General features: G+C 45.8%; 1 protein-coding gene across 3 annotated transcripts in view; it reads right to left on the bottom strand.

Annotated features, from left to right (window-relative positions):
- Positions 1–22,105, bottom strand: part of MINDY2 (MINDY lysine 48 deubiquitinase 2) — an 838,774-nt gene that overhangs the window by 645,729 nt on the left and 170,940 nt on the right. For all 3 annotated transcript variants that reach the window (XM_069624356.1, XM_069624357.1, XM_069624355.1), the window contains exon 2: positions 21,336–21,393. In XM_069624356.1, coding sequence (XP_069480457.1) covers positions 21,336–21,393 — 58 coding nt within the window. The remainder of the gene's footprint in view (positions 1–21,335; positions 21,394–22,105) is intronic.

Raw genomic sequence — 22,105 nt, 5'->3', positions numbered from 1 at the left:
GCACCATTGACATCTGTTACACCATATCCTAGCTGTAGTTCCCGGTCTTATAATAACTCTTTCGGAGGCTTTGCAGGTGTGGCTCGAAAAGGGCAAGGATACTTCCCTCCTTGTCGTCCTTTCCAGCCTCCCCGCCTTTCTCCTGCTCTTGAACTGTCGTCCTGGAACAGCTGCCTCCTTGTGCGTGTTTGCCTTGCTCAAAGGGTGCTCTCGTGCTCCACCTTTTAGGCCTGTGGGGAAGGGAAAGAGCCGTCCGGTGTGTGCAGTTATTGTCAATTGCCTAAATCTGCCTGACCCTTGTGTTGGGACATGTCAGGTAAAACGGCCCTGGTGTTCGTCGGTTGTCTTTCATGGTGTAAGAAAGTGATCGTGCTGGAAAGGGGCCGGGGTTAGAACTTCAGAATATCCTACGAGGTAGGACAGGGAAAAGGTGTTATAAGGAAGGGGGAACCGCATCTCACTCGTCAGTGTCCCATTTACACTGCCCCAGCCCCCCCACCCATCCAGGTGATCCTCCTGCACTGGTCCAGCCCCAGGAACTGGATCAAACAGTGATGGCCGTGTCCTGGCCACTTGGATGACAGATGCCCCCCCCCCCGGGACTAGCTGGTGAGACACCTTCAGGTTTCTCACAGAGTTCAACTTAAGAATCAGTCTGTGTCCAAAGCTTATACTTGCCCTCACAACTAATCTATACAATGTGTCGGAATGTCAGCATCAAAAAGAAACAGAGTTCAACAAAGTTCTGTTTTTTATTTATTTTTTAAACTACATTTTTATTGATTTTGTAAGGTACAACAGATATATACTTTGCTGTCAGGATTCCATGGTACATTTCTAGAATTCCAAAAACGCATACTTTCAGAAAACACTCACTAAAAAAATGTAAGTAGACATTCATTTTTAGGTTCACCATGTACATACTTTTAGTGAAGGTGTTAGTAGAATGTTTGGATTTTGTTATGGATTGGATTGAGAATATGTAAACTGCCCTTAATGAAACCCTGCAGGAAGCATTTGTTTCCCCAAAGCAAGATGGAGTTTCCATTCAGCAACAGTGATTGGAGGAGAGGAATGGTGAGTGAGGTAGTTTGGAATTCTTACAAGAGTTCTAAACTGCCTTTCATTCCAGTTTCCCAAGAGGAAGGTTGCAGTTTTCATAGCTATGTTAATACGTTTTTTAAGAATCCAAGTAAATCCAAGTTGTTGTGAAGAGTCAAGGAAAAAAATATTTACAGACAATTCCTGAGAAGCAAGAGCCTTTATTGAAGCAGGAAAATATACAGATGAAGCAAGCTAAGTCTATCTAGAAAAGATATAGTATCAAGTGTAAAATGGTTCAATGACTTGAGAGAAAAGAATTGTTATTTAAAGTTAAGTTCAAGCGCATGAAAAGCTTTTATTTAAAGACTAAGTAAACGGTGATAAATTCTGTGAAAGCAGCGTATTACCGACAAGTGTGCGACTGTAAGAGAGAGAGCGCTGAATCAGCTGTGCAAGCGGCGTGTGTTAATTTATAACTGGCGCGCGAGCGTATGAGTAATAATAATTAACAAGCGGGCGGTTGATTTCGATTGACTAAATGTAATTTAGTTTTACACTAACTTTTAAGAAAAAACCGCACAAACTATTGCCATGTGTTAGTCTCTTTGTAGCGAGCATATGCCGTTCAGTGAACATTCGAGTAAAGGACCCGCTAACGTGTAATACACATCATGCGCGTCATGTCTTCCTGAAGAGATTTCGCTTCGTCAAGTCTTCTAGTGGAGATTGCGCGGTGCATCAAGTCTTCCTGAGGAGATTCAAGATTGAATTCATCAGCAGATTCATATTGAGGCTACCAGAATAATTAAGACAACGCTAAATTAAGCAGTTCAGTTAAAAGTGCATATTTTTGCTAGAAATAGTCAACGTGTTATTTTTTACATCAACAGTGCATACAGTTTAGTAGTTTTCCTGCAAACTTTGAGAATTAGTTTATTGAACAGGAATAACTTTCAGAGAATTTGTTGAACACACGAAATAAATGGAAGAAAAGAAAAAGCCAATACTAGAAATATCTTCAGAAGTAATTTTAATACAAGCAGCAAAAGGAAAATATAGTACTTTTAAATAGAAATGAGAAAGAGTAAGGCAGCAGTGATATAAGGCAGAGCCAAGAGTTCTAAAGGAAGTCTTCAGTGAAAGAAAGAGACACATTTCCTAAAGACTTTTTGACAACTCTTTTGCAACATAATTGAAGCCCATCAGCATTTACGCATAGGCAGCAGGTATTAAGAAAGGAGGTGGCAAATCATAATTATAGCAACATTGAAAGTAAGGGCAGAGCACATTTTAATCTATGTATTATTGTGTTTACATTTTCACAGACACAGAGGCATCATCTACCAATCCAGTTCCAGAGGGAGTCATTGAGTGCCAGTGAAGATCTGATTTTTTTTTATTTTCTCCATGCCCCTTTCCCCATGGGTTTGCAAGCTTGGTAGTTATATCTACTAAGATACTGTTGGGCAGGCATGCTTAGGGGGCCTGGTGGGCCAGCATCACTCCTGCAGGAGGATTCAAGACTGGACCTGACATTTGCAGACTATATGGGTAAACATACAACAGAGAAGTAAAACATGTATGCTTCAACGGTTTGCAGATGTAAGTTTAGGTTGTGTATATAATACCCGTTCCCCTCAACTCCATATCCCCAACACCCCTCTCAAACATATTGTCACTAACAGTCAACAAGGACTTCATGCGCTATTCAGAGCGCGGTGTACGAAGGTCTATAGCACTATCGAAGAGCACAGGGTACCAGCAAGGTTAACAAACATGGCAAAAGTGATGTGGTCACAGTAGGTTTGTTCATATCGTCAAGTGACTTGTGTGCTCCACACATCCTAAGGTAACTCAATATTTGAGGCGAAAATCAGTCCAGGCTATGTCTACCGACGACCGGTCCCCATAGAGGGCGGCCGTTAAGCGGTCCATGCAGTATATTTCTGGCTATGGCGATCCACTCAAGTTTTGTCGGAAGGGAATCTCTCTTCCAGGAGGTGGCGAGACAAGCTTGTGCAGCCAGGAGTAGGCCATTTTTGGAAGTTGGAAGATTTCATCTCCACTTTCTTCCAGTCCGAACAATACCAGTAGCGGAGACTTCTCTCTGGATATGCCATCCAGGTCCTTGATCCAACTAAGTACTTCCTCCAAAAATGTTTGGACAGTCCCACCACATATGCCAGTAATTGGCTTTTGTCCCACATTTACGCCAATAGTGGTGATCTGTGCTCTGGTACATCATTGTGAGACTGATGGTTTCGTATTGCCATCTGTTCAGTAATTTGATCCTGTGAAGTTTATATTGGCATGCGATAGATACCTTTGCTGTCCTACTGCACATTCAAGACCAAGTTTTAGGAGGTAAATTTCGTCGCATGTCAGTTTCTCACTTGTTTTTCAGGGTTTCGATGGAGGAATTATTAACTTCTAGTAGGGCAATGTACATGGCCCCTATTATGCCGCTGGAGCCCGTCCTTGTGTTCAATATCTTCTCAAACGGGGGTTCATTTTTTCATCTCCCGTCCGTCATAATCCCCTTGAGCTACAAGTACGAGAGGACGGTGAGTGGGCTTATGCCCAACGCCTCTTCAAGGTCCTGTATGGTCAAGAAACTCCCTTCCTTCCACCGTTGACCTATTCTCTCCAGCCCTGCTTCATACCAGGTCTGGAATCATTCTGGTTCTGGGATTGCATCGCATATGCCTGGGACCCATATGTGCCCTAGTGGTGAGGGCCATGTTGTAATCCCTTCCATTCCCTTACCTTTTCTCCATACATTCCATAATGTACATAGTATGGGATGTTCCCGTATTCTTCGGAGCAGCTTGGATCTGGGCACCCAGAGCCACTCTCCCACGGTTGTGGGTCGAAGGTGATCGTTGTCCAGGTCTACCCAGTGCAGGTCTTTCCTCAGTCTGAGGTGCGGAATCAGGATTCGCAATTGAGTGGCCCTATAGTATAATTGTATGTCCGGGAGTGCCCAACCCCCTACATCCTTGCGAAGCCCGAGACGGGGATAAGGAATTCTCAGCTTTTTGTTCTGCCATAGAAATGTGAGCATCAGTCTTTTAATCGTTGTGAAGAACGAGCTTGGAACACAAATTGGAAGCATCTGGAACTAATACAGGAGCCTAGTGAGGATCACCTTTTGAAGGCATTGAGTCTCCCCAACCATGAAATTGTGAGTTTCTTCCATCTCTTAAGGTCGAGGTCGATCAAGGTGAGTAAGGGAGGGAAATTTGCGTTATACAAGTCTTCAAGGTTGCGTGTAATATTAATGCGGAGGTATCGAAGGGTGGTCAGGCTAACTTTCATAGCTAGCGGCCCAAACCGTGACACTGTCGTCCTGCTGTTATCCATGGGAAGAATGGCCGATTTTTCCGTATTTATTTTAAGGCCTGCTAGTTGTCTGTAGGCTTTTATAGTTTCCATTGCTGCCGGGATTGATGTTAAGGGATTTGTAACATGTAAGAATATGTCATCCGCATAGAGGCCTAGTTTGTGTGTTTGTTCTCAGACCGTAATTCCTTGTACAGACTCATTCTGTCTTAAATTCTGGGCAAGCGGTTCCAGGGAAAGGATGAAGAGTACTGAGGACAAAGGGCAGCCTCGTCTGGTCCCCCTTTTCAATACCAACCATCTTGAATATCCTCCGTTGACTGCCAAACTGGTTTTGGGGGCAGTGTATATTGCACCGATTCCCCGGCAAAGTTTTGGGCCAAGGCCTGTTCTCACTAGGACTCTATGTAAGAAGTCCCATGCTACCCTGTCAAACGCTTTCTCAGCGTCCAGCGATAGGAGCGTCGGATCTCCATCCATGGTCTGCGCTTGGTGGATCAAGTAGAGTGTTTTCCTCATTGTGTCAGCGCCTTGTCTGCCCATGATGAAGCCCACTTGGCCGGGATGTATTAATTTAGGTAGATGCTTCTCCATCCTTGCTGCAATGATTCTGACGTATATCTTTGCATCGACGTTAAGGATTGATATCGGACGATAGGAACTGCAGTTTTTAGGGTTTCTTCCCTCTTTTGGTATTACTGACAGTAAGGCTTGGGCAAACGGAGGGGATGCTGCACTAGTTTCTAATATGCTGTTGAATAATGATGCCAAGAATGGAGTAAGGTGCGTGGAGAAGGTCCTGTAAAATCCTGGGGTATATACGTCGTCTCCAGGGGCCTTCCCAATTTTAGACGATGGGTGACCTGCTTTACTACATGCGCTGTGTTTGGCGCTTCCAGGGCTTCGGATTCAGCGGTAGAGAGCGACGGGATAAGCAATTCAGTAATATATGCATCTATGTTTTGGGTGGAAGACGTCTGTGTATTAGAGTTGAGGTCTTCATAAAAGATGGCAAATGCTTCCTGTATTTCCTGTGGGGTGTTAACTGTTTCTGAGAGACAATCGGGGCCCGGCCTCTTTATTTCTTTGATCCATCTGTCAGTTCTCTGTTTGCGTAACCGTGCCGCCAGGATGGGGTCAGCCTGGTCTCCTTTCTCATAGAATGTCTGTTTGAGAAATTGCAGGTTTCAAACTATTTATCCTTCGAGTGCTCACAGCTCGTCCCTAAGGCTTCTTGCTTCCGCAAGGTGTTTCTGTCTCTGTGTAGGTGCTGACAGGGCGAGCTCCTCCCCTTTCCTTATCTTCCGTCTAAGGTTGGTTTCTATCAGAGATCTTTCCCTTTTCTTTCGGGGTCCTTCTCTAATGAGGATGCCCCTGCACCTGGCCTTGGCCCCTTCCCAAATTGTTTGTGCGAACCTCCTGTGTGGTGTTAGTGAGGAAGAACTGTTCGATCTCGTTCTCGAGTTCTTGTTTGAAGAGTGGGTCCTTCCACAGATGTTCGTTGCACCTCCATTTTGAGTTTCGGTGAGGGAGTTGTGCCCAATGGAGATCCAGCGTGACCATGTCAGGATCAGACCAGCAGATTGGATGTATGTCAGAGCTGGACATTATGTCCAGTAGACCTTCAGCAATGTAGATATAATCAATTCTCATGAGGGTACTGTGTGGGGCGGAAAAAAAGGTAAACGCCCGCTCTTCTGGGTGCACGTACCTCCAGCCATCTCTCATTCCATATAACTCTAGGGTTTCATGAATTGTTGCAGGTTCTTTTCTTTGGGGGTTGTCCTGTGTGTGAGCTCTTGTCTGTCTATCTTTATTTGCATCCATTCAGGTGTTAAAATCTCCACCAAGCACCAGGTACCCCTGCGCATTACTGGTTATTTTTTCCGTAATTCTCTGTAGAAATCTATTCTGCCATGGTTCGGTGTGTAGATGGTTCCTGGAGTGACTTGTATGTTCCCAATTAGTCCGGAGAATAAGAGCGCCCTTCCCTCCACGTCAGACCAGGAATTTAAGATTTGCATACGTATGCCCTTGCGTATTAGGATTCCGACTCTGGCTTTTTTTTAACAATGTTGGAGCTCCAGTAAGTGTCTCCTATAAGGGTGCTTGGTATATTGCGTTCTTCTCCCCTTTGGTATCTAGTTTCCTGTAGGAACAGGATATCATTTTTGATCGCTTGAATTCTCTGGCCACTAGGGATCTTTTTGTTGGCAAATTTAAGCCCTTGACATTTATAGTGGAAACTCGTAGGGTGTCAAACCCACATGCATCAGCCATTGCTGTCATAGTTATTGTTGACAATGTCTGCCTGCTGTTGCGTGCTACTTGTGCCTGTTGTACACGTGATTTTCATTTGTGGTGTCAAGCGTCTTCTTAGTTTTAACGCTTGTGTTTGTGACATTTGAACCTTTTTTCTTTTCCTTCATCTCTCCCCTTTCCCTCTCCCACCCATCCTATCCCCTTTGAACCTTCCCCTAATGGCGCTCGGTTTCCATCGGTTCCAAGCTTCCGATGAGTCTGAGCCACCGGTGAGGTCTTCGGAACTGACTCCATTGTGTCTTGTCACTGTATCGGGTGCCCCCAATTGGTATTGTTTAATTACTTCTTGGTTGATGTTGAATGTGCATGTAACAGACTCATAGCCCGTCTGAATCGTTTTGGTATTTGTCGTGCATTTTGCGAAGTGATCACGCCGCTGTGTGCAGGTCACGCCCGAGAACTTCCGGGAGCACAACCCGCATTCGTCAGCACGTGTTCGGCTTTATGTGTCATACATGCAACTGTAGGAAAGTCTTAAGTCAGAGTTGTATTTTGAGATACAGTTGGTGGCGAGGTATTGCGCCTCCTGAATTTCCTTGATCCCAGCATTTTCTATTCGGTCCATTGAAATGCCACTTTGGATTTCCAGTGGGATGTGTTGGGGGACCGGAGGAGGATTCCATCCAGTCAACCAATTCTCGAACCGCGTCACTGATCTCTGTGTCTGTGACAACTTTATGTTTCTGGCCCTCATATGATAGAGAAGGGGTATCCCCATCTATAGTGGACACCCTTGTCTTTGAGCCATTTGGTCAATGGTGAGCAGAGTCGCCTTTTGGCGAGAGTAAGGGAGGAGAGGTCTTGGAAAATCGTGATTCGTGCGGTGTCTAAAAGCACAAAGCCCTTGGATCTGGCTTTTTCCAGAATTCTAGATTTATCTGGATAATTGTGAAAGTGTACCAGTATTGATCGCGGGCCGCCATTGGGTCCACCTGCCCTATGTAGCCTTTCTATTTTCGTGGTGTCAATTGAGTCATCGTCAAAGAGCAGTGTGAGAATTCGATGGATGGTATTCTTCAGGTCGCCTTCATTTTCTCCCTCAGTTTCGGGGACTCCGAAGATGCGAAGGTTATTACGGCTTTCTCCGTTTTCAAAGTCATCCATTTTCAATGCCACGTCTGCTTCATTGGCTTTCTAGCTGTGCTAGGAGGCCATCTAACTGCATTTCAACTGTGTCCAGAGATGATGGATTGTGTTCAACTTCTTTGAGTCTGCCTTCAATTTGGTCAATTCTACTGTTGATTTTATCAACCTTGTTGCCTAGGTCTGTGCGCATACCCCTTATTTCATCTAACAAGACAGCAATATCTCCCTTGGTTGCTGTGGAATCGTTGCTGTTGGAGGCCATTTCTGTTAGGGAGTCTTCTCGGGTATTTTGAGAAAATATGAATTTGGCAAGGCGGGTTTTGTAGTTCATGTGTCAGCCTTTGTTGTCTCCTCTTTGTGAAATGGCGGGTGACATCAGAGGCCAGTTGTCATAACTGTCTTGCGTCCAGGGTGAGTCTCTGCAAGTTGAAGATATGGCTCAGGATTGTATGGATACTGTTTTGCGCACTGTGCCACATGTGTTGTCGGTGCACCAAAGAGGCAGGCACACGCCCCGCGCCGGGGGCCACACACCTCAAGCTGTTCTTTGGTGTCCTTCATGCTGCGGTTACTGCTCCTAATGTGATGACCTATACCAACTTTGGTATGGTCGATTGAGGTACTGTATGCAATGAGGGAACGTGATGTGGGGTGTTGCTGCAGTGATGGTCGTAGGCTGGCCTTGCCGCGTTAGTCAGGTGTGCTCCGGGGTCATAGTGTGCACTGCGATGGTTTTAATATGCAGGCGAGGGGGAGGCGGGCACACTCCCCTTATCGGGGGCCACACACGTCAAGCTGATCTCTGGTGTCCGTTATGCTGCGGTTGTTGTTCATCTCCTGCTAGCTAATACCAACTTTAAGATGGTCAGTTGAGGTACTCTATGCAATGAGGGAACGTAGTTTAAGGGGTTGCCAGGTGAGTTGTGTTAGGGAGAATTCTCTGTAAGGCTAATTTCCCAAACCTAGTGAGTCCCCCAGCAGCTTTGCTGGATTTTTGGGGTTTATTTTTTTCTCTCCTGCTAAGAGTGAGATTCTTTTGCTCCCACTCTTAGACATAATTTGAGGTGATCCTTTAACTTTCCACGTGTTTTATGGGCTATGGGGTCTTTTACTCCATAGGTTCTCATGTGTTTTTTTGATGTGGGTTACACAGCACCCTCCGTGCCGTAACCCAGGGGTGTCGTAGCGACCCCCCAACATAGACTCCATACCCTGGGACTGACTACTGTCTCCCAGGGCATGTAAAGTCACCATTGGCTTTGCTAGTCCCAAATTTTGAACAGAAACCAGTACAAACCATCATATTGTGGACGTACTGGTCAGGGCAATTCGATTGCTCCTGGGTCTGTTGTTTGAGGGGGCACGTCTCCATCCCCCCTGATCGAGTTTTGGCTGGTGGCAGTGGATACTACTTTTTATGTTCGACCGCAAATATATCTCTATGGGATTTTCCCATTGTTCGAGGCTAACAACTTTATTTAATTCTTATAGCCTCGAACATACCACCAGTTTATTTATTTAATATTAATTCACTGGTTGGTATTTTCTGCCAGAACTCGATTCTAAAATGGCGTTTGTGTTCTCTTCTGTGACTCCAACCCAAGTCGAGCCCTTTGTTCCACTTTTTGGCGGGCTTCTCAACAGAAGCCTCCAAAAGTGGTGTCACTCTGTCTGGGTACCACAGGGGGTGTGGGAGGGGGTTTAGGCACCCTGGACTGAGTTACCTTGGTAACTCAAGTCGCATTCTTGTGTGATTGGCCCAAGTGGTGAGCCGGCCGGCTCATCACTTAGCATGTTTGATTGACAGCTAGGCTGAGTGAATGGGGGTGTGCTGCATAAAAGCAGGGCTTTGGGGACTGGAACTTCAGAAGTCGCCACAGGACCGAAGAATCCGAGGAGGGAGAAACTGAGCATACCTGCAACGACGACACCACCGGTGGAGCCCTGCTGAACCATCTCACCACTTTTCCCGACGACAGAGGAGATCTGCAGTCCGGAGAGTCTTCTACCTTTGACTGGTGGGGATAACCAGTTTTGCCTTCTTTTCAACTTCCTGGAGCATCTCGTGGCCGCCTTGCCTGTGCCAAGCACCCCGGCAACCGGAATACCACAGTTTACCACTACCGCGAAGAGAAGGGTAGTACCTTTTAACCGGAGGACTCCGCGGCTGGTTTCTTCCCTGGCAGTGCAACGACCTTCATCTTTCCTCCACGGCGAGAACTCCTCTTCCTCTGGACGAAACACAGACTTGCACCCGCTGCCAGGAACAACTGCCCCCGCTGGAGCTTCCTTCATACTTAAGGTACTTTGTCCCGCCTGGCTTCCCTTGCGACAGATCGTTTGGGGTGACAGTAAAGCCTCGACTTCCTAACCTGGGCTACCCTGGGACAACCTAGCTAACTTTTCCTGACTTGAATTTCATCCTTTTTGTGCGAACTATCTACAAGACTCTTTGGGCATAACCCCACTGTGTGAACCTGGACCCCTTCTGCTTGCTCTCTCCAAGAGTGGGCCTTGCAATTGACTTCCTTGCTCCCCAGTAGAACTCTGCCTTTCCTGCCTTACTGAAGTTCTTGGTAAAAGTATTGAAACTTGTGTGCTTCCTTAACTCTGCCTTTTTCCCTCCCTTTCTTTACAACCTATTAGAGTGTCATCTTATGTTAAGGGTTCACCTCTGTCTGAAAATAAGTGGCGTTTCTCACTAAGATTTGTCCAATAAGTGAATAGGGTTGTATATATATGATAGTGACTGTGTGCTGAATTTACTTACCTCTTTTTGCTAGTGTAATTTAATTAATTAATTATATACTTTTACACCAAAGCTCTGGTCAGTGTTTGCTTGTGCTACTGTGTCCCTGTACCTATTGTGTATACTCTGCATACTGCCTAACTCTTCTTGAGGGAAGTCCGACTGCTCAGCCACAGCTACCAAGTGAATCTGTGTGGTACAGACTGCTACCAAGTGGGTTTACTGCCAAAAACCTGTAGTCTTAAATCTTTTGTAGTGGTCCCTAAGGGAACTGCACAGGTTTCTGCCTAACAAGTTGCGATGGCAGCCGTGAGCTGGTCTTGCCGCGTTGACCAACCGTGCTTTGGGTCGTGATGTGCACTGTGATCAGGGGCCAGGCACCTCAGACCGTGCTTTTGCCGTCCTCTATGCTGACAAAGAAGCTGCATTTGCGTTTTGAGGAAGCACCTCTATTGTGATCAGAATAGGCACCATATGCGATAGGGTGATGTGGCGTTAGGCATTGTCCTTTGAGTCGCAGTGGTGGTTGCACGCTGGCCTTATTGTGTCTGCCGAGAAGCGAGGGTCAGTCTCCTTCTAGCATCGGGAGGTCTAAGGATGCAGCTTTATTTTGGCGTTTGTTTTCTGCCAGACGCCTGTATAGCGAATGTGCCCGAAGCGTTTCTATACAGAATGTGTCTCTGGCAATGGCTTTGGGGTGAATCCTTCCTCGTTCTTCCTCCACTTGATCTGCAGGGCTTTACATGGGGAGGGCGTCCTGAACTCAGCGGTGGGGAATTTGTAGAGGTGGGTTGGATGGCTGGGCGGCCGCAGGGACCTGTATTCTCCCCACTGGGACTTTTCGGTGGGGTCCGCCCTGTGTATGGATGCGTGTAGCTCAATGCAATGACAGGTCCAGATCAGCCTTGAGCGGTGGATAGAGCGGTAGTTCAGGGGTGTTTACCATGTGGTCGTGTCCTCTCGCAGCTGAGGCAAAGAGCAGTGTCTCATACGCGCCTCTTATACACCCCTCCTACCTTCTGCCGTCGGTGCACTGATGCGGCTCCGGGGCTCAGGACTCGAGGTAAACGTCCAAGTTCTCCGAGATGGGGGCCGCAGGTACCCTCGGTCTGCCTCCCTCGAAGCCCAGTGGAAGCGCGACTTCCAAATGCTATGCCGCAAGGCTGGCCATAAGGTGCGTATCACCGCTTTTGGGAGGTCAATAGGGGCTCACCACAGTCAGCCCCACCATTCAGGGACTGTCCTTATCTCAGTCTTCGATGGGCTGCGTTTATTTCTTGGATGCGCTTCGGTGTCGTTGGCAGTGTCGTCGCTTTAACTCACTTCGGTGTGCTGTGGACAGGCGTGCGGCTGACACATGTCCTCAGGGGCTGAGGCCTCTACTTAGGAGTTCTTGAGTTACGCGCTGCTCCAACGGCGCGATCCCTCCCACACGTGCCTTCAGTGTTTCCTCGGAAATACGGCTCCGATTTGGATCGGGTTTTCTTTCCGTAGACGCCCCAGGTGTTCACCTAGAAGTGGGGTGATGAGGGGCTTTTAACAATCAAGCAAATGGGGGCACATTTGGGAATAAAGGGGTCAGTGGCATGGAGAGGCTCTAGGTAGCTTCCTCCATCCGATCGCCCCCTGGTAGCCGTCCACTCTGAGCATCTTTAAGCTTGCAGCTCCCTTCCCCCAAGTATAAAACAGTTCAGACAAAAAGTCTCAAAATTACCTTTAAGTTCATGATGATACCGTTTTAACCAAAACTCAGGGTTCCCTTCCACAAGTTCCAAGTAACAGTTCCAAACACAAAAGCACCTTGAGACTGTTCTCAAGTCAGTAAATATTTAATGTCTCGGGGTTCCCTTCCCCAAGACTTTGTTTCAGTATCACAAACATATCCTTTGTCTTCTTAGGGTTCTTTGCTGCACTTGCCCCCTCTTTTTGTTGTTGGTTTTATGTAAATATTGTGACTGAGTAAGATTAAACTTCAGGGTTCCAGTTAATTTTGCCTTCAATGTATATTGCGGTGATATGTAGTTTTCACACAATTTGTTATTCAATATGCCCCTCTTTGGTTGTTAAAGTTCCATTCACTCTAGAATTTAGCATACAACTGTTTTTAAAGTTTTTTTTATTTTAGAATTCAGCATATAATAATTTTACTTGAATTAAAAGTTCTGTTCACTTCTGAACTCAAGATGTAACAGTTCTGCTTATTTTCAAAGTGTTGATACAGTTCATTATTCGATAGACATGGGTTGTACTCATAACACACTTTCAATTCAATCCACTGTTTAATAATACTTTAGTTTACTTTAAAATACGACATCCAGCACTAGAATTTCGAAATCTGTGTTTCATTAAACACGTGACCACTCCGATACAAAGTATTCCTCTCAAATGAAAAAGTTCAAACGCTCGCGCACCAGGTTTCTTACTTGTTAGAAACGTACTGGTTGTGTTCACAGCTTTCCCAGCAGGCGGATCATACAGTCTTCTGCTTTATATGTCGAGGGTCAAACTCCTGCCACTCAGGCACTCCTAAGGCAACCTCCTAACACAGGGGAACGAGCACCTTAACCACAAGGAAAAGGGCCAGCCTCTCCACACAGCTCCCCACGCAATATTCAGTCTGCTCCACAAAGCCCCAGCTCCCACGACACGCTTCCATAGACCGCCTCTCTGCAGGCCTCAGCGTTGTTTCTCAAATAAGGTTTCCTGCTGCTTGCAATAGCCTCCCTGCTGCGTTTCCTGTTGCTCCCTTTGCTGCTGGGCTGGTCTCTTTTTTTATACACCTGCTGTCCCTTGATAGGCTGCAGGTGTGGATGTCCAATCAGCCCTGCTAGACCACAATCAAAGGGACATGGCCGACCTTTACAGCTCTTACCAGGCATCGTCCTCGTCCCAGTACCAGAGTGGTAAAAGAGCGTAGTCTTCATTGCTTTCAGTTGTCTCTTCTTCGCCCCAGTACTGTCAGGTGTTATATGTGGGGGAGACAAGGGGCGCTGACTTCCAATAACACATAAAGGTCAGGCAAGTGTTGGTTGTCAATAGGGAAAGGGGGATACCATGTCTCGCCTGTGGGCCCCTTATTCTTTGTCACCCTCCTGTGTCTACGAGGTTTGTTATTTTTCCTGATGTTAGTCTGACGAAAGGGAACAGGATAACAATATCCCACAAAGGCTTCTGGGACAAAGGGATCATCAGGAAATGGAAACTGGAATTACTACGTCTCACCTGAGGACTTATCCATCCAATTCCCTAAAGGTCCTCCACTCAGGTGATCTTCCCTCGCTTCTCCACCCCCAGGGTCAGGATCCAAAAGCGATGGCCTTTCCCCTGCCACCTGCGCAGAGGTTACAATGAGTAGACGTGAGGACACCTTCAGGTTTCTCACAAAAGTAACATGAAAAATGTCGAGAATCGACTGGCGAGGCTCCATAATGCATGGGGCTTCAGTCGGGAAATGGGATATTACCCTTGTGGGAAATGTGGGGTGAGTAAGATGACCAATAGACGCAAAGAAATTTAAATCGGGTTAGGGACCCCATGGACACAGCACAGCTTCACTACTTGTAATTCTGTACATGATCACCTGCCCCTGCAGCTTAAGATAAACAAATTACTTGGTAATGTTGTTTCGACTGGATGTTCCTCCCAATATTCCTCATCTTTGATATATTCATAAGTCTGCTTGCAGCGTCAGAATTTTTTAATAGTATTGTGCACTGTCGAGTCGTGGCCTTCGACTGCCTCCATCCTGTCCTCAGCTGTGACTTTGACGGTGGTTTAAGCAATGTAATCTCTAAGGTGGATAAAAAGAAGTTAACACAATCTTTTGAGCTAAATGAAATCCGATACTACCTTCAGTAAGAAAGAAGGAAGTACCCTCAAAACCACCTTACCCTTAAAAAAGGTAGTAAAGGGTAGTTTACAAGAAAGAGCTTGAAGCTCACTGACTCTGCGGGCTGATGTAATCACCATCAGGAACATTCTGTGTGGACAAGAACATAAGGGTTGAAAAGGTGCCCCCATTAGGTACCTCAACGCCAAATTCCCAAAGTCCCAAAGTCCCAAAGTCCCAAACCGGTTCAATAAATATGATATATGACATTTATAACGCGCCTATACATGAGTGTTTCAAGGCGCGACGAAGCAAGGTGGGGGAACAAAAGTAGGACGGACAACGATCCTACTAGGCCAGGTGTGGTACCAGGGAAAAAGATGTTCGTTAGTCTTTTTAAGAACTGAATTACTAAAAGGAATTTTGAAATGGGAACCCTCATCCGGCGAACGGTTAAAAATGGAAAGCGCTGCCAAATAACCCTTTGCCGTAGAAACCTGAAGCCCCTGATGGGCCAGATGTAGCACAAATGGTACTACAGAAGATGTTTTGCATTTAAAAAGAATCATCATCCTCCTCATTTCTGCACCAGCTACAAAATGTATTGCAACGGCAGCGATAGAGATTTTGTTGCTGGCCTTCTGGCGAAAGCAACACCTCCATTACATCTTCCAGATATTGATATTTTATTTGTATCATGTTCATATACAAGTGTTTCAGAGCGCGACGAGGCAGGGGAGGGGAACATGGGAAAACCAAAACAACGATCTTACTAGGCCCAGTGACATTGAGAACCTGCAAGTGCAGGGAGAGGGAAGGGGGGGGAAGTGCAGGGCGGGAGGTGGGGAAAGTGCTAAGCAAGGGAAAGTAATAACAAAGTGGTCGTGCAGCCAGCAAGTGGCAAGTGCTAGGTTTAAGGTGCAGACAGGGGGTGTCTGATACATGCAGAGAAAGGGGGTGACTGTAGGGTTACAGATACAGACCCAAGTGCAAGGGTTGCCAGGAGGCAGTGCAGGTACGTGGCAGGGTGAGCAAGTACCTGGGCCCGAAACCAGAGGGTAACCAGGTGCACAATGCTGAAGCAGAACAGAACGACAGGGAGAAGAGAAGCGAAGGCAGAAGCAAAGAGGATGATCTTGAGGTGCTTCCGGAACCTTAGATAGTTCTCCTCAAGTTTGAGAGTGGCAGGGAGGCCGTTGCAGAGGGAGGCCAGCCATAGGGTGACAGGAAAGGAGGGTGAGTGTCTGCCAATGAAGAGGATCTCAGTCTTGCTGGTATTCAGGCAGAGATCATTAGCGGTACACTGCTCCTGAATGGCAGACAGGCAATCAGAGATGAGAGATGGAGAAGAGGTGGCCGAGGGAAGCCTGAAAATTAGTTGAGTGTCATCCGCATAGCAATGAAAATTGGAGAAGAAAAAGGCAATGCGATGGGCGAGAGTTGCCAGGTATTGGTTGAACAGCCAGGGTGAAAGGTTAGACCCCTGGGGAACACCACAGGTAGAGGGAGATGGAGGAATGGAAGGAGCCAAGTTGGACCTAGGAGGGTCGATCAGAGAGGAAAGAGGTCAGCCAGGCCAGAACCTGATCAGTGATACCCAGGTTGTCAGAGACAGTTGAGCAGGATGGTATGAAGGTCCAAATCTTTGCATTTTATCCTCTCAGAAACCATGCATGAAGGTGCAGATGGCCATCTCTAGAAATTCTGGGTACCAGGTTCTGCTGGCCCAATCCGGAGCAATTAGGATTATGGATTTCCTGAACGTTCTCAACCTTCTGATGACAGGAGGAATTACGGAGACTGGTGGAAACGCGTACAGAAGTGGAAATTCCCAGTCCACTACGAATGCGTCTCCTATTGCTCCTCTATGAGGAAATTCCCTGGAGCAGAATAGGTTGCACTTCCCGTTAACACTGGATGCAAACAGATACACTCGAGGGGTCCCCAAAGGGCGAAGATCTCCAGAAGGACTTCCTCAGCCAACTCCCACTCATTAGAGGCAGGGCTCTGCCTGCTCAGAGCATCCGCAGTAGGTTTTCTTTCTAGATATTGCCTAGGTGAACTTCCAGCAGAGAAATTTGTTCTCTTAGTGCCCAAAACCAAAGCTGCATTGCTCCTCTGCACGGAAGTAGTTACTCTAAACCCCCTTTCTTGTTGAGGTAGTACATGGCCACTGTATTGTCTGTCATTATCAGGACAGTCTTCCCCCCCGCACAAAATGCAGAAAAGCCATCAGCGCTAGTCTGATTGCTCTTAGCTCTAAAAGGTTGATCTGAATTTTGGACTCCTACGAAGACCAACGGCCACTGATTGAAAGGTCGTTCATTTGGGCTCCGCACCCTGTGAGGCAGGCATTTGTCACAACTGTCATCTCCAACCATGGGTGCCAAAAAGGTTCTCCTTTCATCACATTCTCCCAGAAGGGCCATCTGTGAAAGATGTTGAGCCCCCTACTCGCCCCAGCTTCTGAGATGGTGTCAAGTGGGACTTTTTGAAATTCAGGGAGAAGACAAGCCTGTGGAGGAAGTGGCAAGTAGGACAGAGATCATCCCACATCTCTAGCATCAAGTCCAGCTGCGGACTCATTAACAAGCGAATAGGATACATTTGCCCATTTATCTCTGAAAAAAACTGTGCTCTCCTGTCCACGGCACTGATTAATTCCAGATTAGACTACTGCAATAGTCTTCTAGCCAGCACCACAGCCTCCAACATTCAATCACTACAAGTGGGCCAGAATAATGCTGTGCGTAATATCTTCAACCAATCTCGTCGCACCCACATCTCCACCTTTAGGAAAAAACTTCATTGGCTTCCAGTGAAACATCGTATAACACAGAAGGTGCTAACTACAACGCACAAATGCCTGAGCTTCAGTAGTCCTACATATCTGTCAGCACGCATTAATACCAAGCCAAATGAGGAATCTTCGCTCATCCACTGCGGTCGTCCTTAAACACCTCAGATTTAGGACAGCTAAATTTGGAGGTACCACTCTTGATGCTCAGGGTCCCCTTCTATGGAATACATTACCAGCTCGAATACGGCAGATCCAGAGCTATACTGTGTTCAAACGGGCCATAAAAACTCACCTTTTTAACCTGGAAAACTCGCAATAATTCTTCCACTCCTCTGCTGCCTCTTGTGTTAGTCCGTTATTGTCTTGTCTTTGTGTGCGCCTGAGGCCCACGGGCCTGTGGCGCATTACAAAAATTAAAATAAATAAATAAAATATCCAAAGCCTGTTCCGGAGAACAAGCTCTGATCAGCCAATTGTCAGGTACGGGTAGGTGTGAATCCCATCCTTCCCTAGACCTGCAGCCACCACACCCATGAGCTTTGGAAAGACCCTCGGGCAGAAGTAAGCCCGAATGGCAGAACCTGAAACGGATAGGGAGTACCGGCAACTGCGAACCTCAGGTCCTTTCTGTGTTTGTGATGAATTGGCACATGACATTAAGCATCCTGAAGATTTAATGACCCCAACCAATTCTTAAGTCGAAGAGCCTGAAGGATCTGCGAAAGAGTTACCATTTTGAACTTGTCCTTCCTGAGGAACTTGTTCCAGTGTCTCAAGTCCAAGATGGGTTGCAGTCCTCCGTTCTTTTGAGATTTAGAAAATAGAGAACCAACCTTTAATTCCTTTCCGCTACAGATACAGACTATCACGTAAAATAAGGAGGAGACTTCAGGGAAATGGTCAAGACAAGGTCGTCCCCGATTTAAACAATACAAAAACTTAATAGACCCCTCTGAATATACAGTGTGGCAGTTTCAGACAGGTGAAAATATAACAAAACGTTGTACTAATATAGACTACTACTAAACAGATGGCCTTTCTTAATTTGGCCACATGGGATGTTGATTTTATCAACAAAAAGCAAATACTGTGATAACATGCAAAATAGATTTTGTATTCAAATAAGTATCTAAAAAATTGAATATACATGTCACAATGAACCAAAGTGACATTTGCAGCCTAAAGTGACCTGTGCATTATCAATGTACTCTGCCGACTTTGATTAGTGATAAAAGATCCTACAAAAATGCCAACCGGTTTCACATGCATCACAATGTTATTCGTGATGCAATTTCTTCTCTTGATATAGCTTAAATTGTACAAGACCACAGCAATGTGGTTTATATATGGTCTTAGACCATTGATGTCAAGCTATTATCATAGAGCTTTAAGCACGTTACCCCAACATGTTTCTTTCCCTCTCGATTGGTTGGTTATAATGTGGGAACTTCAAATGGCATGTCCAAGTGTCTTCACTGGATGTCATGTGCAAAACCCGATTTTCTCAACCAAGCAAATCATCTGGCAACAGTACTCACCACAATAGCCCTGCTTACAGCCTGCAGTCTCTAGTCCAGACTGGAGAGATAGGCACATGACATCCTTTGCCGTCTTTCACCAGGCTTAGAAACCCCTCTCCCCTTCTCTCCTCCCCCTCAGGGATATGGTCTACGGCCATAGGGATTACGTCCCACAAGGTGTGCATATACTTGGCCATGGCACAAGTCGCATTTATTGCCTTGAGGGCCATCGTGCCTGTGGAAAATACACTATTCCCTAAGGCGTCAAACCTTTTATCATCTCTATCCGCGGGATAGTAGGATAAGCTGCATCCATAGAAGTTGACGTGGCTGCTTGGACCACCAAGCTCTCGGGAGTGGGGTGTTTGGATAGGAAATCTGGGTCTATTGTGGTTAACCTGTATTTCGTGGCCCAGTCTTTGTTGACTGCTGGTGTGTTATCCGGTTTCAACCAGTTTTCCAACACTCTGGTTCTTAATGCTATGTGGAAGGGTAACACAGGCTCCCATGGGGGTCCACTATCCAGGATGTCTTTAAGGTCATCCTTTTACAGGATTGCAAAAGGTTTTCCTAGATATTCTGTGACCTTACCCATCATTGCTCTACAAATGGAGGGGTCTGTATGACCGGAAGAGTCTGGAGTTGCTAAATCTGTGTCAGGCTAGGTATTTAAGCCAGAGTAGCATCCTTCTGAGTGTGCACAAGATGTTGCAACCTGGACTCCTCTGAGACCAACTCGTCAGGCACATTGGGAGAGCCATACTCAGAGCCAAAAGGTACATTCTCTTCTTCTGCCTCAAAACTCGACCCTATGGATTAAAAGAAATAAGCATTAGGTGAACGCTAAGTTGATAGAATGCCTCGAAGTCTTCGAGGACGTTGATGGCTTTTTAAGGTGTCAAAACACCAATGGCGTTGGCAACTTTAACGGCTTCAACAGCAGCACTAGCTTAGATTTGCCAGGTACCTGCTCCTTTACAGGAGTCAAGGAGAAAGACTCAGGCTTCAATTTGAGGAGGGATGAGGACACCTTTGACGGATGTCGAGGAGATTTACTGCCCAGGCTCTTAGGCACCCGAGTAGTGGTCTCAGAAAATACCATGCAGGTCTTACCAGATGGGATGGGTTCTAAAGCCTTCTTGGGCTCTTTTTCGAAAGGGTGATTAGAGCCGCCTTTTGAAAAAACATTCCAGCATTTGGAGACAAAATTGTTCCCAGTCAGCAGAATATTCCAACTTGAAATTAAAATTTACCCATCTGTCAGGAGAGGAGCCAGACGAAGACGACCGCGACCAATTACATTGTTTCTTTGTCTTTTTGGGTGGCAACGACAAATGACGAGATCTGGATCTCAAGCACTTCGAATGTTTGGAGCAATTTTTAACAGGTGAAGCCTCCCTAGACTCGTCAGATGACCTTTTTGGAAGGGGTAGTAGAAGGGGATTTAGAAAGGGCCCTACTTGCCACATGTTTCCCCTTCCTCTCCCTCAAGGCCTTCACAGTCATTCTCTGACAGGAAGTGCAGTCGTTGACTCTGTGGTCCACACCGTGATACCACAGGCAAATCCCATGTGGGTCCTTAATGGATATTTTAGCACCACAATTGGAGCATCGTTTGATACTGGTCTTCGGTGCAGACATTTTCGTCGAACTTTGAAAATATGCAATGAGAACATCGCTGAGGCGATGAACCATTCGAAGAATGCGGAAAGATGGAACAGCGGCAAGGGGCACCGCACAAGCTACTTTACCAGAGTCAACGTCACATCCGGAGGACAGGACGGAGGCTGTCAAGGGTCACACCAAAAGCTCAGATTGTGCAGGAAATTAACTAAAAGCACTAATTTATAGTTTGCGGAGCTCGCTGCACACGTGCTGCTTCAGAGGAATCAGCAGCATTAGGAGCCTGTGGGAACTCTGCACTAACACTCAAGACATATTTTGAAACTTTACATTAGCCCACAGAGATTTGAAGAGTGCCTCAAGCCAGCTTTCCTATGGTAACGTCAGAAAGCCAATACTTTTGATTCTCAGGCTCTTGCACTAATCTTGATTTCATTCTCTTTCAGTTGTCATTTTGCCGATTGGCATTGGTCTTGTCCTTTCATGAAACTCATCTGTGCCTCGCTAAGATATCTTAGCATGGGACACTGAAGGAGTGAAGTGAGGAGGTGGCTTCTTAGTCCAACAGTGAATCAAGAGGAACAAACGTCCTTAAACACTGGATCATCAAATATTGCAATATAGAGGTCTGCCCGCTGTGGGAAATCTAAACATGTAAAAAGTTACTGTAGAGATCAACATGGGTCAGATACTTAAATGGAAGGGAATGGAATGGACAGATGTGGCAATTGAACTGTGTCATGTCAGAGGAATGCATATGGCCACCTTCTCAATAGATCTTTGAATTGCATACACAGGTTTCCTGTTCTTGTGACAAACCAGAGAAATCTCAAAAGTTAGAAAATGCAATAAGAGTCAGGAGGAGAGAAAAATATTTAACAGTGCAGATTGTAACATGGTCACAAAAGCTTTAGGAGTGTGGTGTTTAACTGGCAAAAAAGAACTCTACACAACACCGAAGACAGTGTTATTTCCATTATCTTTCTTGTTAGGGAGACACATTTTAACTTTTCTACTCACCTAGATACTCCATAAGCTGTTCTGAAGTTATTATTTCCATCATCGGTGGTAGTTTTACCTTGAAAAGAAAATAACTTCATGTCAAATTCTGAGAGCTATTGGAAAAAGGAATATATTGTTTAAGGCATTCATTAAGTTGTTATATCAAATGGGGCACAATGGCACAAACATCTACGGAAATTGTTTAAAAAATTGTGTTTCAACACAAATGTTTTGGGATGGTCATGAAGCAAAACAACAAAGATTCAAATACAAATCTCATTCATATCGGGGTAGAAAATGACCAGTGTACATTATAGATGGAGTTTATGGTTTTCAGTGTTTGTTTTGTAAATTTCAATGGTGTTTTTCCAGTGTTTTCACAAAACTAAAAATCTGTTAATATCCGTGTTTGTACATTTTTGCAGAAAATAATGCAGCCTAACTGTTTTTCCAATGTATATGAAAAACATGCATTTATTGACATATACGTTTTGGAGTAACCATACCATGACATATACAATGTTTTCAATGGACAGGCTGTTGAGGGAACAGTCTCTCAAAAGAGGTAGCCAACACGATTCTGCTGAGAAAGCCTTCAACAAATGACAGTGAGCCACTGCCCCTTGAAAGGATGTAGGCAGTGTTGTGTACAGAATGATGCCCTTTTTCAAGATCCAGGGCAGGTTCTGTGATGTCGGAGGGGCCTGTGTGGCTAAGGACGTTCAAAAGGGCCCTAATTTGCATATGTATTGACATCATTGTGAAATCACAGAAAATGATGTTACAGG

The sequence above is a fragment of the Ambystoma mexicanum genome, chromosome 11 (genome assembly GCF_040938575.1).
Source record: "Ambystoma mexicanum isolate Mex_15411 chromosome 11, UKY_AmexF1_1, whole genome shotgun sequence".
NCBI classification, from domain to species: domain Eukaryota; kingdom Metazoa; phylum Chordata; class Amphibia; order Caudata; family Ambystomatidae; genus Ambystoma; species Ambystoma mexicanum.
This window is presented reverse-complemented; position numbering and strand designations above follow the sequence as displayed.